General features: G+C 54.2%; 2 protein-coding genes and 1 long non-coding RNA gene across 5 annotated transcripts in view; 1 reads left to right on the forward strand and 2 right to left on the reverse strand.

The window, feature by feature from the left end:
* IL4I1 (interleukin 4 induced 1) overlaps window positions 1-17536 on the reverse strand; it is a 35896-nt gene that overhangs the window by 1750 nt on the left and 16610 nt on the right. The window contains exons 1-7 of one of the 3 annotated variants that reach the window (XM_049900316.1): window positions 9312-9471; window positions 3845-3880; window positions 3517-3755; window positions 2786-2898; window positions 1854-2055; window positions 421-489; window positions 2-138 (exon numbers count right to left, since the gene is read on the reverse strand). In XM_049900316.1, coding sequence (XP_049756273.1) covers window positions 2-138; window positions 421-489; window positions 1854-2055; window positions 2786-2898; window positions 3517-3755; window positions 3845-3880; window positions 9312-9348 — 833 coding nt within the window. In that variant the 5' untranslated portion in view covers window positions 9349-9471. Of the gene's footprint in view, window position 1; window positions 139-420; window positions 490-1853; window positions 2056-2785; window positions 2899-3516; window positions 3756-3844; window positions 3881-4357; window positions 4420-9311; window positions 9472-17536 lie in introns of those variants that run through there. The other 2 variants (XM_049900317.1, XM_049900319.1) reach the window with 2 other exon arrangements.
* The window catches only part of LOC126085210 (uncharacterized), an 18451-nt gene continuing 915 nt past the window's right edge, over window positions 1-17536 (forward strand). Inside the window, exons 1-2 of the long non-coding RNA XR_007519205.1 lie at window positions 1-132; window positions 11727-12050. This is a non-coding gene — a long non-coding RNA (uncharacterized LOC126085210). The remainder of the gene's footprint in view (window positions 133-11726; window positions 12051-17536) is intronic.
* Window positions 13485-17536, reverse strand: part of NUP62 (nucleoporin 62) — a 20687-nt gene continuing 16635 nt past the window's right edge. Inside the window, exon 2 of the mRNA XM_049900320.1 lies at window positions 13485-16345. Within this exon, the coding sequence (XP_049756277.1) occupies window positions 14715-16268 (1554 nt within the window). The 5' untranslated portion in view covers window positions 16269-16345 and the 3' untranslated portion in view covers window positions 13485-14714. The remainder of the gene's footprint in view (window positions 16346-17536) is intronic.

Consider the following 17536-nt stretch of genomic DNA (forward strand, 5'->3'; position numbering starts at 1 on the left):
CCGGCGCCGGTCGCTGAGGCAGCTGTGGGCGCGCAGGGCCTCGGCGAAACTGAGGTAGAAGAAGCCGTCCTGGGACATCACGTCCCCCAGGAGCCGCACGGCCGGCTGGCTCAGGTTCCCCTCCCTGAGGAGGTATTCCTGGGAGACGGGAAAAGGCGGTCGGGACTGCAGCCTGGCTCAGTCCTCCCTCCCGCGGAGGCCGCTCCCCGGCTGAGCCTCCTGCGTCCCTGGCACGACCCGGAGCTCTCCCCGGCCCCAGAGTGAGGCTTCTCTTGTGAAAGACGGGGAAACTGAGGCTCAGAGAGGGGCGTGTCCAGTCCCGGGTCAGGCAGGGAAGCAGTGGCAGGCCTAGGCCGGGGGTCCCGAACTCCACGGGTACCCCTCTTGCCCCATGTCCCAGTTAGCCGAGGTCCCGCTCACCAGAAGCGTGTGCCTTTCGAACTTCTTCAGGGCCCATTGGCAGCCTAGCGTCTTGAGATCTTTGAGGGCCTGTGGGGAGCAGGCAGACGGCGCTGAGCTTCAGGGCGGGAAGGGCAGGGGCCTGGGGACTGAACCGGGTTCCCTTCCTGGTCCTGCCCCTGGGCTTTTGCTCCTGCTGTGCCCTCGGCCTTGTCCTCCACCGCAACTCAAGTGTCACTTCTGTGAAGTCTCCCCGAGTTATTACTGCCACCTTGTCCCCCAGCGTTGGGCCCTCCCAGCCATTTGTCACACTCATCCCAGTCAGATGTGACCTTGCCTGTTTCTGTCCTGTGTGCCTTCTGGTGCTCAGTAAATACTGGTTGCCTGAATTATTTTAGATATAGATGGAATTTGACTTTCCCCCTGCAACCCATCAGCCCTGGCAGGGGTGATGGCTGACAGAGGAGATGGACAAAGGAGTTCCTATAGGGAGACGTGGCTGGCTTTTCCCTGAGGGCAGCAGGGAAGGAGGAGGGGACGTAGAGCTGGGTCTTGAGGGTTGAGTAGTTTCTTGGATAGGAAACGGCAGTGAGGGGAGGGAAGGACAGCAAGTGCCAAGGCAAGGGGGTGGAACGACGGAGGAGTACAGTGGGTAGGAAAGGGGATAAAGCTGGTGCGTCTGGGCCACCATGAGGACTTTGGGAGAAACAAACATTTCTTGTGGGAGAGAAGAAGATGAGGCTAGACAGGTGGAAGAGGACAGACTGTTCAGGGCTCAAACCTGAGGCTGAGGGGTGGGGACTCTGACCTGAAGCACTGGGGAGCCCTGGGGCGGGGGGAGAGCTGTGAGTAGGAAGAAGAAGGGTCAGCTCTGATGTAAAAAGACCCCTCTGAAGCCATTGGGGGTAGGACTGAAGGTCAGCCAAGAGGCTGGGGTGAAGGACCAGGGGAGAGGACAGGCCAGAGTTGGGGCTGGGGCTGTGAGGAGGACAGAGGAGCAAACAGAGCAGAGAGTCAGGGGGCAGGAAAGGGCTGGGGACTGATGGGGGAGGGGAAGAGATAGGGGTGAGGATGGCACCTTGAGGGTCTCCCCCATGACTGGGGGGAGCCCGGAAGGATGAGTGGGTTTAGGGGAAGATGCTGAGCTCAGTGGGAGGTGAGAGGTCCTGGGGGTGGTCAAGGCAGAGGACACAGGTCTATGTCTCAGGAAATGGGTTTAGGGGATGTCAGCCTGCAGACCAAAGTTTAAGGCACAGGTGTGGAAAGATGAGGCTATTTGGGGCTGCGTGTGAGTGAGAAGGGGAACAAGAGACCAAAAGCTGATGGGGCTTTGGGGGTCAGCATGTTCACAGGGACACTAGAGACTGAAGAGCCAGTGCAGGAGGCCAGCAGATGATAGAGGAAGGGATACCAGGCCAGGGAGGTGCTGGAGGGAGCTGGGGCTGGTAGCCTACCCTGTTGAGGGCCATCTGGTAGATTTCCTCAGGTGAGTGGCCCTTCTCCCTGGGGCGCAGGTTATAGCCCAGCTTCTCAGGCATCTTCTCCACCACGTAGTTTCTCAGCTTCACACTGTTCACCTCTGTCCATGTGTTCTCATCGTACTGGATGAAGTGGGTCAGGTTGAGCCCCAGGCTCCTGCAGAGCTTGTGGAGGATCCTGAGGTTGTGAATGAGGGTGGTGAAGGCTGGGGGAGGGTAGGGGAGGGTGGGGGAGGACAGGGGAGGGCTGTGGGAGGGTGGGGGGATGAGGGAGGGCGGGGGCCTGGGAAGGACTGTGGGAGGGTGGGGGAGGGCAGGGCCAGAGTCAGGTGGGGATGGAGTATGGGCCTCTCTCCCCAGCGGGGTTTGGCAAAGGGAAGGGTGGAGGTAGCTGGGGATGGGGTTTGGGGATGGCCATGAGGCTGGGGAGGGGGCTAGATTTAGGGTCATTAGTGCTGGGAATGGGGATGAAATCAGAAAAGGGCTGGAAGGTTAAGGGCAATTGGGTTTGGGGTGGGAGCTGGCTTGCTTCCTTTCATTGGGGATGAAGTTAGAGCCAGGATTTGAGTTGGGAATGGGAACAGGATTTGGGTTGGAGGGTTTCTTGGGAGGGGAAGGGCCCAGGATTAGTGATGCCACATGGTCCTGGGGTGACCAAAGGCATTGGGACAGGTCAAGCTGGAGACCTGGAGGGGCTTTGGCCTGAGCCAGGCTACGTGGAGTTTTGCTAGACAGGGTAGGGTAGGGAGGCCTGAGCTAGGAGACTTTGAGGGTGGGATTCCAGGATGGAAGGAATGGGGAGCCTGGGTCTAGACTTGAGGTGATTTGGGGGTAGGGGTTGACATATGGGCTGACACAGAGTGGGGATGGATTGGGGTCTGGCTGAGTCTGGACTTAGAGGGGGGCACCTGTGTGAGCTGGGCATGCGCATGGCCCCAAGCTCGCCAATCCAGCCTGTCTTCCCATCCCGGTAGGTGAGGATGCGGCCCCCGATCCTGTTGTCTGCCTCCAGGATGGTGACCTGAGGAAGGGGGTCAGGGCCCTTCAGCTCCTCCCCTACACTGACCCTTCCCATCCCCCCTCAGCCCTGTGCTGGCAGTCCTTGTCTTCATACCACAGCAGCACAGACCTAGGGCAGACTAGAAGGACCCCTTTCTTTATGGGGAATGGGGAGAGCACACAAGTACAATGTGACTGTTCCCAGACTGCAGCAGGAAGGCCACTGACCAGAATCCAGAGGTACTTCTCAACTCAGAGAGTGGGAAGATTTCTCATATGCATAGAAACCCTTGCCCCATTCTCATTCTTGTTCTTGGATTTCAGTGAAAAGGGGAGTGGTTAGACCTCAGGAGGGACTTTCCGTTGGGTAGAGTTTCCATCTCCATCAACGTGAGTTCCCCCCTGGGGGTTGGAGGATGTTGCCGGAGATTTCCAGCAAGTCAGCTGTGGACAGGTTCACCCTTGGGGTTTCAGGCCAGAACAGGGGGTTTCACGCTTCAGTGGGATAACCTCCCCAGACCAGGGGGAAAGGAGAGCTTCCCTCTCTCTACCTCCCTCCACCCCCAGCCTCCTTTCTGGCTGGGGATCTCCAGCCTGCAGCAGGAAGGATTGAAGGTAGACTGTGAGCAGCACTTCTCACCTTGTGCCCAGCATCGCTGAGCACCTTGGTGGCCACCAGTCCAGCCACGCCAGCACCAACCACAATCACCCTCTGGGGCTTAGAAGTCCGGTTGAGGCCCAAGGTCACAACCTTGAGCAGCTGTTCGTAGTCAGGATCTTCCAAGCATTTCTCGAAGGGGTCCTGGCTGTGGGTGGCCTTCCCATCCAGGGAGGCCGCCAGGCTGAGGAGGATGGGGACGAAGACGAGGAGGCTTGGGGCTAGAGGAAGAGAAGAATAGGGTCAGTGTGAGGAAGAAGCGGGGGGGTCCTGCCCCGATTGACCCATGCCCCCTCACTCACTTACTTACCCCACAGGGCCATGACTATTGGGTGGGAGATGGCATCTGGGGAGGAGAAACAAAGGCCCCTGTGAGAGGGGCCCACGTGCCCCCACCGCTGGTCATGTCCACATCTCTAACTTTCTCTTGACACATGTCCCCAGTGCCCCCTGCATGGACTCACCTCCCCTCCTCTGCCCGCCTTGGCCTGTCTCTCCATCCCTGTGGTCTCTGTCCAGCCTCCTTGTCTCTCTTTTCTCATCTCTTTTCCCTTTCTCTCACCTCCTCTCTGACTCTCTCTGCTTTCCTACTCTCTCCCTCTCCTCCCCCTTCCTCCATCCATCCTCTGACTCCCCTCTCCTCTCCCTGCCCCCATCCTCTCTCTGTCCCCTGGCCCTCAGTCTCCCCCAGCCTCCACCCTGCCTCCATCCTCTCTCTGTCTCCCTGACCCTCGGAGTCCTCTTCTCCCCGCTGCCTCTGTCCTCTCTCTCTCCCTGGCTCTCCATCTCCCCGGCTCTCCATCTCCCCCAGCCTGCTGTCTACCTCCACTCTCCACGGACAGCAGCATGCCTCTCTCTGCCCTCTGTTAAGTCTGCCGGGTCCCCCTCTGGTCCCTAAACTGACTGTGCCCCGCCCTCCCCTCCCTCTGGGAGTCTGGCTGGGGGAAATGAAACTGCTTTCTTGGAGCTGCTGGTCAGGGGCTGGAGTCTAGTCCAGGCTGCAAGGGGAGGTGGGGAGAGGGGTCAGAGGAAGGAAACCAGTTTATTTTCTTCTCTTGCCCTAAATAGTTTCGGGGGTGGGTGGGAGCCTGAAATAAATGCCCAGGTAGCGGTGCTAACGGTAAACTTGTGCTCTCTTTGCCCCTTGACTCATGAGGGGAGGGGCTTGGGGGACTGGGTGTCTTGTTGTCTGAGACCCTCTCTGAGTTAGCTGTTACCAAGGCCTTCAGAACCCTCCAGATTCCTCTTCCCTCATGGACACTCTGAACCTCAGTCTTCCCGTCTGTGAGATGGGCTTAGCAGTGGGCCTCGCAGGCATCAGAGCCCAGTGTTCAGGGCGTGGGCTCTGAGCCAGCCTGCCTGGGGAATGAGCCTGGTACTTGCCAGCAGGGGTCTGTGGGTAAATACCTTCCCTTTGGCCGGTCTGCTCTGCAGTGTTGGGGGGATTCAGTGTGTAAATCAGGGTGAGTACTGAGAACATGCCTGTCCTCAGGGGTAGTACCTGTTGTTATTGTTGGGTGCCATTGAGTTGATTCCAACTTGCAGCGACCGACCCCCATGTGACAGAGCAGAACTGCCCCATAGGGTTTTTCTAAGCTGTGATCTTTACGGGAGCAGATTGCCCGGACTTTTCACCTGCCCATGTTTAAATGCCAGTTGCTGCTGCCTCCCAGAGTCCCGGGAGGACTTCGGCGATGGGCCATCCCAGTTGGCAGATGTGCTTGTCCAGCACAAGGTCCACTCCCGGTCCGTACCGTCCCCTCCTCTGCCACCCCTGCACTGTGGACCTGCTGGGGTGCAGGGAGTGGCACCTCTAAGAAACCGCCTAGCAGCCCTTACCTCTCTCTGCCTTTGGCCTCCTCCACCTGACTGCCCCCTGGGGCTTTTCTCCCAGGGGGCTTCCCTCTCCCAGAGGAGGGGCATAGGGAGAGCAGTAAGGACAAGCTGGCCCAATGCCTGCAAGCCCGCACATGGGGCATCAGAGCCTCACAGCTTTGGGGGCTTTGGCCAAGGGATAGAGATGACACATGGCAGGTCCTCCTGATGTGGGGGGAAGAGAAGCACTTGAGTTTTTTTTTCTCTTGGGGCAAGGAGGACAGGGAGGTGGGGGAGTTGGTGAGGAGGAAAACTGGCAGCAGGGAGGCTTTCTTTGCAGCAATGGTAGTTTCTGTAAGAAAGGACAAGGGAGGATGGGAAAATCCTAACTGTAAGGCGGGGAGGGATGTGGTTTGATGGAGGGTGTGTCGTGTCTATGAGTCAGAGAACATCTGATGTTGGAGCAGGGGAGCATGACTGAGAAAGAAACAAAATCAGAAGGCCAGACAGAGAAAGGAGAGTGAGAGTCAGCTAAAATGGGCATGAGGGACTGTCCTTGCTCTGAGGTGGCCCTGGGCTCGGGGCTCTGCACTCAGTATGAGCCTCCTGCTGCCTCCATTGAACAAATGAGAAAACCGAGGCTCAGAGATGGCAAGTGACGGGTGTGCGGGGCAAGGAAGATGCTGATGGTCAGAGAGGGGAAAGGACATGTCCCAGGTCTTAGAGCCTGGGAGGGGGCTCCTATCACAGACCCTGCCCACCTTGTCCTTAGTGACCTGTGCCAGAGGAACGCTTATTCACAATGATGGCGGCCATACCTTCTGCTGGGTCTCTGCAGATGTCTTGGGTAGGGGGACCTGACCCAGAGAAGGGAAGGCACTTGCCCAGGGTCCCACAGTGGGAAGCGGCAGGGTTGGGGGCCCCTTACCAGGCCTACTGGCCCCAGATCCCTGGCCCCGTTCCATCACCTTGTGACAACGTCCCCCTCACAAGAAAGAAAATGGAAACTAACATGGGAGCAGAAACGCAGCTGGAGGGAAGCGGAGCCCGAGGGCTTGTCAAGGTGAGGCGTTCAGTGGTCCCCAGAGTGGGTGAGAGGCCCTGCTGGGTCCCTGGGCTGACCTCCTTGTCTTTCCCACCCAGGGGTGCTGTCCAAAGCTCCTCCCCTCCCCCAGCTCCAAGTACACACGCAGCCTGCCTCTCTCTGCCTCTAAGGCAGAGAAGGGCAGCAGCACCAGCCTAATCAACAGAGTCCTGGTGGAGCAACAGGTTAAGCACCTGGCTGCTAACCCAAAGGTTGGTGGATCAAATCCACCTAGCAACTCTGTGGGAGAAAGACCTGGCAATCTGCTCCTATAAAGATTACAGCCAAGAAAACCCCATGGGGCAATTCTACTCTATCACACACGGGGTCACCATGAATCCACTCGAAGGTACCCAACAAGAACAGCCTCACCCAAGAGACCAGTTTCAGGACTTGGAGGGGGAAGGACGGGGGGGAGCAGGGAGGGAGAGAAACAGAGCAAGATTCACAGTCACAGATGCCAACAGGAGTGGGAAGAGCCTTATCCACTGGAGAGTAGTTTTTGTCGAGCCAATTCCGACTCATAGCAACCCCACATGACAGAGTAGAACTGTCCCATAGGGTTTCCTAGGCTGCAATCTTTATAGGAGAAGATTGCCAGGTCTTTCTCCTGAAGAGCTGCTGGGTGGGTACAAATCGCCAACCTTTTGGTTAGCAGCTGAGTGCTCAACCGCTGTGCTGCAAGGCCCCTTCAGGACGATAGGGACCCAATCAATCCCCTGGCTAGTGATAAAATGACAGTGGCTCTCATTTAGTGGAACTGAACTAAGGGCCAGACGCTTTATACATGTCACCTTATTGACTCTGACAACAACTCTGACAAGGTGGGTGAGCTGTCCCCATTTGGCAGTAGGGAAAACTGAGGCTGGGGAAAAATAAGGCTTCGGTAAGCAGCCAGCCTGCCTTTGACCCCAGGTAGCCTGGCTCAGTCAGACCCTCATCTTAACCACTTTGCTATTGGTAACAAGCTCAGGCCTGTGGGTTAGGGAGTGGGCTAAGGCACGGTTTCTCAAACTCACGCTCTTGATACTTGGGGCTGAATGACTCTTGGTTGTCGGGGGCTGCCCAGTGCACTGTGGGATGTTGTGTAGCATCCCTGGTCTCCACCCACTAGCTGCTAGTAGCACTGCCACCCCTGGTCTCCAGATGTTGCCAGATGTCCCAGGGTAGGGTGAAACCACAGGGCTGGTGTTAGGTTGATATCGGGTGTAATGGCAAAGAGTGGCCAGACATAGTCCAGGATGGAGACCTGGGTACAGTTAGCAGGAAAAAAGAAATACCAGAAGGCATACAGCAGAGTGTTCTACAGAAGTTATTTTGGGGTAAAGGAACTGTGACTAATTAAAAAAAACCCGACTGCCATCGAGTCAATTCCGACTAATAGTGACGCTGTAGAACAGAGTAGAACTGCCCTATAGGGCTTCCAAGGAGCGGCCGGTGGACTTGAACTGCCAGCTTTTTGGTTAGGAGTTGTAGCTCACTGTATGTAGCTCTTAACCACTGCACCACCAGGGCTCCTGTGAGTAACTTGGGGACTGCTTTTTCCCTTTGAGGTTTTTGCATATTTCATGTACTTTTCATTCAGCATATACAGTAAAATCTGTGAAAGCCAGAACCTGTATAATGCGGAAACTGCACCCTGTCAAAGGCTGAAGACTTTCAAGACCTGGAAAAACAATGCAGCTCTGTCGAGTTCTAGCTCTCACAGGTTTCACAGTATTACGTTTGCAAATTAAGGGGGAAAAAAAAAAATCCCAGTTAGCATTAGCTTGCAATGTATCAGAGCGGGACAGGCATCAAAGCTGAGAACAGAGGGAGGGATGGTGCCAGGCCAGAACTGATGTGAATTTCCACCAGTGGAAATATTTGGACTTTCTGGATTCCTTCCTGATGATAGGTTTATAGAGTCCTTCCTGAAGATACATAAGAGGTGGGTATTAGGGGTAAATGTAGGGTGAGAAGAGTCAGGGAGCATAGGGTTTTGGATTTGGTTAGGTTTCTGGCTGGGGCTGAACTTGTATGTGAGAGGAGTGGACCCACAGTGAGGTGGCTGGGGCAGGAGCGGAAATAATGCAAACATGAGGACAGGGTGGGTGTGGGACCAGATTGGAGGTCTGGGGCTTCCCCCCCAAATCAATGTTTGCTTCAGTTGACTGTTGGGATATTCTGGTTTTATGATGGAGCTTCTAGAAAAAAAAAAAAAAATTCCTCCAGATAAAAATGGTCTTTTTGAGGGAGAAAAACTCTATCATTTGGTTCGTTTCTGGGTAAGTGGTTTGGTTTGGGGGTTGATCAGTGATGGTTCTAATGGGGGTTAGGTCACATCAAAGCAGAGGTCATGGGGGCCTCTGTGAGCCCATCAAGGCAGCTGACACTGGTGGTGCCCCAGGAATGTACTAGGGACTGGGCTATTGTCATATATGTTGTTGTTGGGTGCTGTCAACTCGCAGCAACACCATGTGACAGAGAACTGTCCCATAGGGTTTCCTAGAGTGCAATCTTTATAGGAGCAGATTGCCAGGTCTTTCTCTTGCAGACCAACTGGATGAGTTCAAACCAACCTTTTGGTTAGCAGCCGAGCTCTCAACCATTGCACCACCAATATACTCTCTTCTCCAAAGACCCTGAATGGCCAGCATTAAAACTCTCATGGAGTCTCAGAGGGGCAGGGCCTGCCCTGGGATGCCCAGGGACCTGGCTGGACATCAGAGGGTCCAGACCTGGTGCGGGGAGGGGCATGGAGTGCAGAGGACAGACTTACCTGGGCCCCCTAATCTCTGGCTGACCCTGGGATGGGGCAGGGAACCGTTCCCACAGAGCCCTCCTGCCCCCTCCCCCGTCTCCAGGACACCTTTGGGCCCCAGCAGGGGGCACTCACTGCATGGCTGGCTCTGGGGTGCTCTCTCAGGGCCCATGGCCTGTTAGCCCAGGACAGGCATCATCGTTGGGCGGGTGAAGAACTGGGTGGCTGGCAGTGGCTTTGTCCGGATCTCCTTCTGAGACCAGAGGTACCAGGGTCCTGGGGTGGGGTCAGAGCAGTTGATGGCTGTGGAGGCAGGTCCTCACTTTGCAAGAGCTTTTTAAAAATTTATTTTTGGCGGCAATATGCACACAACGAAACATACATCCATTCACAATTTCTATGTGTACAGTTCAGTGACACTGGTTACATACTTCACATTGTGTCACCACTCTCACTCTCTCCACCCGTATTGTTTGACTTAGACTCTGCCCCTAAAGTTCTCACCTGAGCCTTAGATGAACTGTTGTCAGAACTGATATAGATACTTCTTTGTAAAAGCTCACAATGCTCAAGGTAAACATTATTAACTGAATTGTTGTAAGAGTTTAAAAAATTTTTTTTTATTGTGCTTTAGGTTTACAAATCAAGTCAGTCTCATACAAAAATTTATATACACTTTGCTATGTACTCCTAGTTGCTCTCCCCCTAATGAGACAGCACATTCCTTCCCTCCACTATTTTTGTGACCATTCGGCCAGCTTCTGACCCCCTCTGCCCTCTGATCTCCCCTCCAGACAGGAGTTGCCCACATAGTCTCATGTGTCTACTTGATCCAAGAAGCTCACTCTTCACCAGTATCATTTTCTGTCCCATAGTCCAGTCCAATCCCTGTCGGAAGAGTTGGCTTTGGGAATGGTTCCTGTCCTGGGCTTACAGAAGGTCTGGGGACCATGACCTCCAGGGTCCTTCTAGTCTCAGTCAGACCATTAAGTCTGATCTTCATACGAGAATTTGAGGTCTGCATCCCACTGCTCTCCTGCTCCCTCAGGGGTGTAAGAGCTTTTTATTATGGACAATTTCAAACATATCTAAAAACAGAGGCTAGGGTGATCTTGTTTCAGGGTCACCCTCATCCACTTTCTTCCCCTCTCCTTTGGGTTATTTTAAAGCAAATCTCTGACTTCATATTATTTCCTAGGAAAATGCTTCAGGATATTTCTCTATCACAGCGGCTGGCTAGCAAACTTTTTCTGTAAAGGGCAGGATAGTAAATATTTTCAGGTTTGTGGGTCACACGGTCTCCAGCGACAACTACTCAACTCTGCACTTGCAGCTGGAAAGCAGCCCTAGACAATATGCAAATGAATGGGCATGGCTGTGTTCCAATAAAACTTTATTTACAGAAACAGGAGGTGGGGCTGGAGTTTCCCAACCTCTGCTGTAAAAGCTGAGAACTTATTTATAAAAAATGGTAATAATTCCTTAATATTATTAACTCAATGGTCACATTTCCCTGATGGTCTCATATTTGTTTTTTATGGTTGCTTTGTTTGAATCAAGATCCAGATAAGAACCACACATTAGTGCATCTAAGTGATACTGTCTTTGTCATTAAGTGTGACTTGGGGCTTGGGTTCTTAACACCAGAGCACCTGAAGTGACCCCCCAGAGTGGGGCCTGACAGAGCAGCCTCCTGGCTTCCGTTTCTGCTGCTAGGAGCTCTTCGGTGGTTGTGCTGTCGGATGAGGATGCTGTCTGGAGGTGAGGCAGGGTGTCCGGTTGAGGTCCTGGTGTTTGAAGCGGTCAGTGACTAGATGTGTGAGCCTGGGGAGTGTGATGGCGGCGGGCAGATCCATGGGGCAGTGGAGTCCTTAAGCCTAGCTCAGGGCCAGGCTGGAGTCCAGAGAGAGATGTGGCTCCTGAGAGTGAGGGGCTAGTTCCCCAGTTGCTGTGGGGCCGACTTCGACTCGTGGTGACCCCGTGTGTGTCAGAGTAGAACTGTGCTCCACAGGGTTTTCAATGGGTGATTTTCTGGAAGTAGATCGCCAGGCCTTTCTTCCAAGCCACCTCTGTGTGGACTCAAACCTCCCTTGTGGTTTGTACCCCAGGGACTTAAAAAACTTACAATTAAATAAATCTATTAAAAACAAAGGCAATAAATACTCAAAGCTTATCACTTGCTGACTACTTTTATCTGTGCTCTTGAGGAAATGGATTGCATCAGTACAGTGAGCATCTTTTCCCAAATTCGTGGTCAGTGATGTGCACTAGTCGCTTGAAATCAACCATGGTGCAGTATTTACACCATGGAAATTGGCAAGTGCTACACACCAGTTTTTCCCCTTGGAGAGCTGGTGGTTAAACACCTACCAGCACACCACTGCTTGGCAATTTTTTGTTTCAACATTATAGAAGAGCAAGGCTGCTCTTGTGCTCTGGAAACGTCTAGCAGGGGAACCACCCTGGGGGGTTCATAAGGCAGTCATTTGGGGTTTTTTGAGATTCAAAGAAAGTTGGAATCATACATTAATTGCCACTCTTCTCCCTAAGCAGGGAGAAGAAATGCATCAAGAGCTTACTGAGGAGGGAGTCACCTTTAAAAGTCTCTGATGCCAAATTTAGTCACATCTGCTGTCTTCATATTAGTGAGGAAGAACTTAAGCAGAAGCCATTTGTCTGGACGGGCAAGGAAGTGCATCTGTGTGTTTTCTTCCTGGAACGGGAAACTGCAATTACAATGAGGCTGCTATGCGGGGAGGTCACCCAGCTGGCTGTGGTTGTCACCATAATGGGGACCCTTGGGAAGGCTGCTGGGACCATTTCCTGAGGCTCCGAGGCTCCTAGTTATTCCTCCCAAGCAGTAATCATCCCAAGGTATTGTAATCACTTGTGTTCTAATTGGGGTGCCCAAAATCTCTTGGGGTGTGCGACGTGCAATGTGTTTTTATTTAAGGTTTACTAATGTTTAATAGGAGCCCTGGTGGCACAGTAGTTAAGAGCTCAGGCTGATAACCAAAAGGTCAGCAGTTTGAATCCCCCAGTTGATCCTTGGAAACCCTATGGGGCAGTTCTACTCTGCCCTATAGGGTCGCTATGTGTTGGAATACAATGTTTAATATGCAAAATAATAAAACCCAAACCAGTTGCCATTGAGTTGATTCTGACTCACGGTGACCCTATGTGTGTCAGAGTAGAACTGTGCTGCACAGAGATTTCAATGGCTGTGATCTTTCAGAAGTCAATCACCAGGCTTTTCTTCCGAGGGGCCTCTGGGTGGACTTGAACCGCCAACCTTTCAGTTAGTAGCTGAGTTCTTAAATATCAGTGCTACCCAGGGAAATAGCGGGCCTATACACATATATACCCAGTGCCGTCGAGTCGATTCCGACTTGTAGCGACCCTATATGACAGAGTAGAACTGCCCCATAGAGTTTCCAAATACATATATACACCTTGGAAATGTGTGCTCAAAAAAATTTTTTTAAAAAACATGACAGTGTGGCCCTTGCCAGTGGGCATTCCATTTTCATTACCCCAGTGCCAGGCAGGACTTGGTAGGTAGCAGGTGCTCAGAAAATGGATGTTGAATAAATAAAGGTACTTACTACTTTCCAGGGGGCTCAAGACTTCCCCCTCCCCTCTTCCTTTCGGGTACAGGGGTCAGCTATTGGTCATGGGTGAAATCCAGGGTCTCTGGATGGCAGAAAAGGGTCACTGTTGTAGGGGACAGAGCTTTCAGAGAGAAGGAAGCAACTGGGGTGGCCACGGTCTTCTTCCTCTAGCTCATTTCCCTCCCTTTCCTACAGCTTCTACATGGGTGGGACTGAGACTCTTGACCTTGGAAGCCGAGGGCAGTCCAAGGAAATAATAATGGCTCATGACCTGTGTCTTGGAGAAGGCTTTTGGAAACTGGTTGGACCATACATCTCCAGGTATGGGCTTCAGTCACTTGGTAGCCAAAACGCATGGCACAGCTTAGTGTGGATTGCAGGAGGCCCATGAGAGCTGCGTCCCTGGTGCCATTCAAGCCTATGAGCTGCAGGCAGCACTCTGTCAGGGTGTTGTCTGGAAACCTCCAGACACAAATGCTGAGTCATCACCAGAACCCTTCAACTGGCCCCAGGTAGTAATAGGAGGAATGCTGCCAACGTACCAGTGGCCACTGAACCAAGTAAGGCCTTAGGCATGTGGACACCCAGGACCAGCTTGGGCCCCAAGCAGAATATCACCTATAACGAGTTCACCCCTCTTCTACCACTAGCACCCCTATCCCCGCCCAGAGGAAACCACCATCTTGAATCAGTATCCAATTGCCCCTCGTTAAGCAGATACCATTCTGTCATCTTATGTTTGTGTGCCTAAACAATGTCCTGTTTAGTGTTGCTTCCTACTGAGTTTCAGAAAACGGTATCACACTGCTGTCGTCTTCTGGAACCTACTCTTCCCTCACCCACAACCTTACCTGACATTCATCCACGTTCACAATTGCTTTTCTGTTTCACAATAAACTTGTTTTATTTAGGAGAGAACGCAATCATTACAGGTACTTCAGAGAAGGAAGCAGAATGTAAAGACCAACACACAAGACACCTGGGACTTGGCTGGCGGGCTTCCACCCTCTGGGCACCGTGAACCTCACTCTAAATGACTAGGTTCACTTTGGCTGTTGGAACATTCCAGAGCAGGTCTGTGGCCACCTTCGGTGATTGTGGAGCAGGCACTTTTGTGGGCCAATGTCAGGCCTGCTTTCATCTTTGTTGTTCCTTCATTTAACAAACGTGACAAGGACTATGCAGGGACACAAAGGTGAACAACAGTCTAATAGGGAGACAGAGGAGTACAGTTGGCACAAGACAGCATGGCGAGTGTTACCACAGATGCAAGCTCAGTGTGCTATGGGTATTGCAGGACGGCCGAGAGGACCTCCTGGAGAAGGTGATGGCTCAGGGAAGTCCCCAAAGACAGGCATTTGGCCAGGCAAAGGGAGGCCTTCCTGCTGGGACAGTACCCTTTTCTCAGTACCTTGCTCAGGTTGCTCACCTGACCTGTCTTTTCTCCTGAATTTTTGTACCCTACCGTCTGTCCCGTCCGTACTCACTTCCTTGTACTGATGGATAGATCTCACACTCCAGAACTGGGCTGCTACCATCTCGAAGGATAGAGATGATCTGAACATTTTTCTTTTTTTCATTCACTGTACCTACGACTACATGTTGACTGGTGTGGCCACCTGACAAACCCTGAAGGAACTGGACTTGCTCGTAGGTGAATCGGAGTGACGAGGACAAGGTCAGTGATGGTAGGAGGTGAAAGGGTCTAATGGAAGAAACACAGATGATTACACCCAGGACCCACAGTTACTGGGGTGGCTACCTGGATCAAAGGCATCAAATACTGTCTACTTGCTAAGGTGAAAGTCAAATAACAATGGTTTGCGCAACAGCACAATCACTTGAAAGAAAGGAAAACCAACAAGCGAGCGACCAGACACCAGGCCGTAACCGCACATCGCCCTGCCCCGCAGCGCACAGGTGCCCATCAGTCAAAGGCGATCCGGAAGCCGCGTTCCTGCTCCTTGCGGCGGCCCTCGCACACCCTGCCGGCCTCCTCCACCCGCCGCTGCAGCAGGGCGGAGTTCTGGTCGACCCACTGCAGCGAGTCCACATGCGCATTGAGAATCCTGCAGATCTGCTGCAGCGGGTCGCTGGAGTCGGCGGGACCCCCGGCCGCGTTCAGGTGCTCGATGATGTCCTTGAGGTCCTGCGCCATGCGCTTGAGCTGGGCATCGATGTTCTCGGCCAGCTTGTAGGTCTTCTCGCGCTCCTCGTCGGCGTGCTGCAGGTAGATGGTGCCGCTCTGCTCCTTGGCCGCCTCCTCCAGTGGGCTCAGCAGGTCCTCCAGCTCCTTCTGCTGCGACAGGATGAAGTCGAGCTCCTGGTCCAGCCGCTTCTGGTCCAACTTCACCTTCTCCACCTCGCGGTGCAGGGAGGTGATCTTCTCGCCATTCTCGATCAGCGTGCGGTCCCAGGCGTTGACCTGTGTGGCCTGTTGTAGGAAGTGCCGCTCCTGGTCCTCCAGCTCCAGGCTCCACTTGTTGATCAGGCTCTCCAGCTGGGCGTAGGTCAACGCGGGGCTGGTAGAACCCCCCGAGGCTGCACCGGGGCCAGATGGAGCCGTTCCGGCAGAGGGCACAGCGTTGGAGAGCCCAGATGGAGCCAGTGGTTTCAGATTCAAGGCAAAACCAGTGGCAGTGGTGCTGGTGGTAGCAGCAGTGGACGTCACGGTAGATGCGCTGGAAGCCGTTCCAGGGGCCTTTAAACTGAAGCCCAGTGCCCCAGTCCCCGGGGTTGTGGTTGAGGTTGCTGGAGGGCAGAGTGAGAGGCTGGGGGCAGTGGATGAGGCTGGAGCAGTGGCAATGGAGGCAAAGAGCGTGGGCCCGGTGCTGGTGGTGGTGGCTGCGGGTGCAGGAGTGGCCGGCTGGGTGGCTCCGGCTGCAGTGGCTGCCGGTGTGGCTGGAGTGAACGGTAACCCGGACAGGGCTGTGGGCTGTGCCGCACTCCCCAGGGAGCCCACACTGAAGCCGGAGGTCCCGGACTGAGCTGTGCTCCCACCAGTGAACAAGAACCCTCCAGAGGTGGTGGACGCAGGGGCAGAGGTGGTGGAGGAGCCAAACACGAAGCCACCAGGTGTTGCCTGGCCTGAGGTGACAGTGCTTGTTATAGCATTGGTGAGGCTGCTGCTGCCCAGCCCAAAGGCGCTGGGGTTCACTGTGGCCTGAGTGGCCGTGGGGTTCCCCAGGTTTAACTTTGGGGTGTTTACACCTAAGGAAAACCCTGTTCCTCCGGAAGCAGGAGTCGTTGCTCCAAAACTGAACCCTGGGGTCTGAGTTGCGGGTGCCTGGGTGGTGAGTGTGAACAGGCTGGTTGAGGGGGTGCTTGCAGCTGATTGGGAGGGCGCCCCAAAATTAAACCCGCCAGTGCCAGGGGTGGAAAAAGAAAACCCGGTGGCAGGGGTGGTGGTGGCTGTCTTCGTAGTGCCAAATGTGAACCCGCCTGTGGGGGCCCCCGCACCTCCAAAGTTAAACGCGCTCATGGCTCCAGCTCTCGGTGGCAGCAGCTACTCCAGCTCCCAAAGCAAATCCGTCGGCGTCTGCAACCTTGGAGGGGTTTCTAAAGCAGAGGAAGCGACATGATCAGAGGGCAGTTTTGGAAAGGCAACCTCAGAGGCACATGGAGTGCGGTGTGCAGGGACTGGGTAGTGTAACGTGGCAACCCTGCCTTCTCCTCCTGGCCACCTAACCCAGGTTCTGCCAAACGGGAGACAAGGATCCAGAAGCCTAAGACTGTGCGCCAGGGCTCAGGTGCCAGGTGCACCCAGCGCAGAGCCTCTCAGTGCTTAGAAGAGGCGGGAGAGCAGGGACCTGGCCAGCACCAGCCCCTGAGAGTCAAACTCCAGGCATTTCCTCTCGCCAGAGAGTGAGTTCCACCTGCAAGTAAGTGGGTTCTCCCTGGAGCCTCAGGAAGGAATCAGCCCTGCTGACATCCTGACTTTAGCTCAGCGAGACCCATTTAAAGGAGCCCTGGTGGCATAAACAGTTCACCGCTTGGCTGCTAACCAAAAGGATGGCTGTTCGAAGCCATCCAGTGGCTCAGCGGGTGAAAGACCTGGCAGTCTGCTCCTGTAAAGATGACAGCCAAGAAAACCCTATGGGGCAGTGGCACTCTGTCACACAGGGTTGCCGTGAGTCAGAACTGACTTGATGGCACCCAACAAGACCCACTGCAGACTTCTGGCCCTCACACCTTTAAGATTATAAACATATGTTGTTTTAAGCCACCTTGTTGGCGGTGATTTGTTACAGCAGCCAGGACACTCCTCCAGCTGGGATGTAGACAGTGTGGACGGACAGGCCTGGATCTGGGGCATGCTTGGTCACTCCCTGCTCTATGACCTCAAACAAGGCTCTGCACCCCTCTCCAAGCCCCTCGTCAGGCAAGGGGGTGGCAGCCACCGGTGAGGGTGCCTCCTGTCGTTAACAGTGGTGGGGTGCCACCTGCCACATTTTCACTTTGGGGAGGTGGGGGTGGAGGACAGAGGGAGCCCAGCAAGTGCGACAAGCACCCATTCTTGAGAAAAAGACCTGGGGTTGGTGGCTGACCTCAAGTTTCCTGTGAAGTCCCCGTGTGCCACTGCTGCTCACAAAGCCAGGTGTTCCTTAGGCTGCGTGACAGCAGTGTCGATTCCAGTCTAGAGACCAGGCAGCAGCCCTGAGAGCTCCATGTCCCAAGCACAGCGTTACCCACTCCTTGACCAGACACTCAGCTGAGTCACAGCAGTCCCATGGGGGTGGGACTGTGGTC

This window comes from Elephas maximus, chromosome 11 (assembly GCF_024166365.1).
Source record: "Elephas maximus indicus isolate mEleMax1 chromosome 11, mEleMax1 primary haplotype, whole genome shotgun sequence".
Lineage (NCBI taxonomy): Eukaryota > Metazoa > Chordata > Mammalia > Proboscidea > Elephantidae > Elephas > Elephas maximus.